The sequence below is a fragment of the Salvia miltiorrhiza genome, chromosome 2 (genome assembly GCF_028751815.1).
Source record: "Salvia miltiorrhiza cultivar Shanhuang (shh) chromosome 2, IMPLAD_Smil_shh, whole genome shotgun sequence".
Lineage (NCBI taxonomy): Eukaryota > Viridiplantae > Streptophyta > Magnoliopsida > Lamiales > Lamiaceae > Salvia > Salvia miltiorrhiza.
In genome coordinates, this window is record NC_080388.1 from 56,561,945 (window position 1) to 56,567,031 (window position 5,087).

Sequence of the window (5,087 nt, forward strand, 5' to 3'; positions counted from 1 at the left end):
TTAATCTGGCTAAACCAACACAAGCTGAAGCAATGAAGCAAGTATCCCTGACAGCTTGCATTATTTGTGATCTACTTAATTTGAACTAGATTGTAAGCCTTTTTTCTATGTAAAATAACTATACTTCTTTTTAGATAGGTTATTATTATAGTTTTATTGATAATATAAACTTTTGTAATGTCATATGTATTCCTTTCGCATGCATCTGAATAAGTGTCATATTTAAAAATAAAATATATCATGAAATAAGTGTGTTATTTCAAATTTCTAACAAAAATAATGTCAAAAGTTTCATTTTACTCAAAGCAAATTACTTAATTAGTTATTGGCAATATTTAAGAATATATATAAAGAAATAATATAGTGCAAACCGGGCAAGGCAAATTATGAGGCTATTCAGAGGACTCTGGATCATCATGATCATTTGAATACTCTCGATCACGATTCACTTAAGAGGAATAATTGTCGTATTTTTTTCTTAAAGATAATAATAATTCCCCATTTCCCAAATAACTCTCGTACTTGTCTCTCCACTATTTACAACATAAATGAGATGGTGACTAAATATCCTGAGAGAATTGCTGAAGAGTTTGATAGCTATTGCTCCCACTTATTTGTGCATACTATTCCACTAGCAAAACTTTGTGTTAATTTTCAACAAATTACAATCTTCCATCCATTTTTCAGCTTTAACACAACTTTTATATCGTATCAATTACAACGATAACTTTAATTTCCTTTTCAATTGAGTAGAAAGCTAGTTTTAGTTGTTGGTAAAAAAAAAAGGATATACTATATGACACACCCACAAACACAGTGCCATCTATTTTGATGAATTTAGAGCAAAAACGATGTGGTTTTGCCGGACATGTCACACCCATCGGCATTATATTAGTAATTTAACAATAAAATATTAAAAATTTAATGTTTTTTTAAAGGAAAGGAAAATTTTAATATTAAAAATTTATTTAATGTTATAGTTGCCTTAATTTACAAGTCGTGTAATAATTGCAAAAAAGTAACAAAATAAGAAAGAATCGTGATATCTCAAAAAATAGGCACGGGAAATAAAATATAGAATAAAGACTTCCCCTTTTCCTGTATACAAATTCATGATGTTTTAAACAAGTCACGAAAGTAACAAAAGGTACTTTTCATCAAGCAAAACATTTAGAAATGATTAGGTAAAAGAATAAAGGGTAGCGCTATTTGGACATAATATATTCGAATAAAAATAAATTAAATATTTGAAAAACTTGATTTATTTAAAAAATTTGGTTTAAATTTTTAAAAAAATTTATCACTTTTATTATTTTCTCCACAATGCAGTTTTTTTATAGTTTTTAAAATTTTTGTACTTCAAAAAAATAATACTAATAATGAAAAAAATATAAAAAATAACAAAAAAAAACTATAATATGGAGAAAACAATAAAATTAACTAAATTTTATTTTATTTTGAACCAAAAAATTTAAATTTAATCAATTTTTAAAAATATATAATTAATTTTTATTCCAATATATTTTATCCAAATAACATTATTAAAAAATAAAACACGATGATTCATGGATTCCCCACCCAAACCCCACCCCCACCCCCACCCCCACCCCACCCCACTCCACTCCTGCAATCTATTTAAATGGTGGGATACTATACAAAATCGCAGGCTCTAAAATCCTAGACACAGAAAACTGGGCATTCCATCTCCACCTTATGATATCTCTTGTGCTTACATGTCTTCCCTTTTCAACTCTCTCTCTAAATCTCTTCCCCTTCCTCCAGCCTCCCCCTCCCTCTGAATATTGAAGCACTCCACCTCCAAAATTCGCCCGCGGAAATGGAAATGGAACCGCAAATCTTCGATTTCGTCAAATTCGAGAAGGAAAAGGCTATCGCCACATTCAACAGAATCGCTAAGTTGCGCCAGTTCTTCGAGGTTCTGCTGGTTTTGGGGGCGATATCGTGGTCGTCGGCGCGCGCGCCGCCGCTCCTCAGAGCTGCCGCCGCCTACGCCGTCGACCTCTCGGCTTACCTCCTCAACCACCACATCGTTTTCCTCATCGGCAACGCCATCATTTTCTCGCTCTTCCTCCTCTGCCGCCGCCAGAGCGACGCCGCCTCGACTCCGCCGGGAGACGATTTGTACGACGAGTACGTCAAGCACAGCGACGCGGCGGCGGAGGCGGATCGCCGAGAGCCTGCCGATCCACCTCCGCCGTCGTCTCCGACCAAAGGCGGCGCCGAAGTCATAGACGAGGAGGAGAAGCAGATCGTAGTGTGCGCGGAGGCGAATCCGAATCCACAATGCGACGACATGGCGGCGGCGATTGATAACGCGAGGAGGCAGATAAAGCGGTTCGAGAGGACGCAGTCGGAGAAGCTGAAGCGAGAGATTAGAGCGACGCTGCGGAGATCGGAGACACAGACGCGGCGGAACTCGGTGAGCTGCGGCGGCGAGCGGTTCGACGCGGCGGAGATTGAGAGGCTGAGCAGCGAGGAGTTCCGGCGCACAATAGATGCGTTCATCGACGAGAACTGGTCCACGAAGAAGACTGCAAACAGTCGGTTTGATGAGTATCAGAAATATCAACTGCTGCAGATGGCCTAACAGTTGCTGCAACAATCGTCGCAGAAATGTTTGTGTAAACTGGGTGGGTCGAATTGTCTAATGCTCTGTTTTTTTTCTGTAGCTGGCCAAGTTCATCTGCTTATTATAGTACATACTATAGTATTATAACCGTTAATTTCAATAATTATCTAATCTGGCTCTTATCCATGTGAAGTTCAATAAATACGAGTAAATTGTGTTTAATTACTTTCCTGTATAGAATTGATTCGAATGAGTTGCTGGGATTTTGAGCTCATCGTGGACATATGGATTGGTTGGTTAAATTAAATTTACTTTCTCATCCTAATTTATACGGGCATTGTATCTTCAACTTTTATAATTTTGTGTATTTTTATAATTAAATAATGATTGTACACTAATATAAATAAACGTAAAAAAAAAATTAAAAAATACTCCCTCCGTCCACCAAATATATGCCACTTTACTTTCGGCACGGATTTTAATAAAATGTGAGTGAAGTTGGTAGTGGAGTAAAGGTCCCACTTTAAATGTGAGTGGAATGATGTGGACCCTACTACTAAAAATGGATGCGGCATATTTTTTGTGGACGGACGAAAAAGGAAATTGTGGCATATTTTTGGTGGACGGAGGGAGTATAATTTGTTTTTTTCTTACGTGCGACATGAATTATTAGTCAAATTTTAAACTAGTAAGGAGTTCTTATGCGAGAATGTCCTCGCGCGTGGATATATGTATGAAACAACCCCATCAGAGTTAATGAATTCTTGTAAGGGTGCATTTACTTTAATGAAAAATAAGATAAAAAATATATTTTTACCAATTTTCAATTATTTTCACATATTCATATAGTAAAAAAAATTTTCCAAATAGGGTGGAATATTTTTCGGGCAGTCCCTTTTCACTCATTTTCTCTCTAGTGTTGGACCTGGTTAATATTATCCTAAGGTAGGGTTGTGAAAATATTTTCCTATCTTTTCATCTCTAGTAAACATGATAAAAAAAAATGATATTTTCTCACCTTTTTTTTATCCATTATTTTCTAATAAAATTTTTTACAATCAAAATAAACGCATACCCTCATGTGAGAACTTCCTCACCGTAGACTTTTATATTTTATAATAAGAAAATATGCACTCATATAATCATATTAGAGATTGAAACTCAATATTTGATCATCCATCTTAAAAATAAAAAAATTTAACTATTTTTTATAATTTTGGACTATATTATTCTTAATTTGGGCGGACCAAATCAGGTTGGATGCAAGTTCGAATGGTACTTTTAACACTAATGTTATAACTTGTGCCAAATGTATCAAATTACTTAGAACAAAAAATACCTAGTAATTTTGTACTTTTGGCACTAATAATATGAATTGATCATTTGTAATATAACACATGAAACAAGAGCTTATAAGATAAGTTAATTTTGTAGATAGTGGGAAACTACTTTGTGAACTAATAAAAATAAATATATTATATGTTTTTATAAATATAAAAAAATAATCAATGTTTCATTGTATAACGAATAAAATTACATCAAATAGAAAGTATACGGAACAAATTACACCACACGTTTATTTTTCAAAACAAATGAGATATACATATATATATATATATATATATATATATTCCAATAATAAAGTGAGATACACTATACATATTTATGTTGCATTTGATTAATTTAAATATAATAATGTATTTAAATTAATTAAAAAATATAATAAAAATAATGCAAATACTTACATAAAAATCAAACACAAAAAAAATAGTAGAGAAGAAAGAAAAAAGGTTATAAGATAGAGGACATTGATATCTTATTTATTTATTTTTAAAAGAGAAATAGGAAGAATAAGATAATTTAATTTAAAACTTCAAACTTCGATAGTTTTCTCATCTTAATTTCATTAATATTTTCATATATATATATATATATATATATATATATATATACAGATTTATATGTTATTTATATATCAAATAAAAGTTTTTGTTACGATCTTCAATTTTATAGATATATTAAATATTTTATCGTTAATCGAAACTATGCAATTTCGGAAAAAGAAAGATAGAAATAAATGAGAAGGTACAAGAAAAGAAATAAAAAAAAAAAAATTATGCAATTAATGAAGGAAGTTTTGGCGAGAATTTTTTTTTGTGTGATATGGTCTATATTAAACCAAATGGGATCCTCTGTCCCAAGATATAGTGTGTATCACCGTGTACCACTCTTATTATATTATAATTTCTAATTATTTTTTATCTAATTTTAATTTATTATGCTTTTAAATAATATAAAGATAATTAATAAGGGTTCACTCATCCATTTAGGGTTTATAATTATTTTTTTCTATTTATTTGAATTAATAATAGATTATTTGGATTCATTAATTCAAAGTTAGAGTATATAATTTTTTAAGTATAAATATTAATTAAGGTTTATAATATAATAGTAATTTTTATTTTTATAAAAAATAATTTATAAAATAAAGAAATAA

The 5,087-nt window shown here is 31.4% G+C and overlaps 1 protein-coding gene across 1 annotated transcript; it reads left to right on the forward strand.

The window, feature by feature from the left end:
• Positions 1-1,837: 1,837 nt before the first annotated feature.
• Positions 1,838-2,608, forward strand: LOC131009779 (uncharacterized). The gene has a single exon (XM_057937187.1). The coding sequence runs from the start codon at positions 1,838-1,840 to the stop codon at positions 2,606-2,608; it is 771 nt and encodes a 256-aa protein (XP_057793170.1).
• Positions 2,609-5,087: the final 2,479 nt, after the last annotated feature.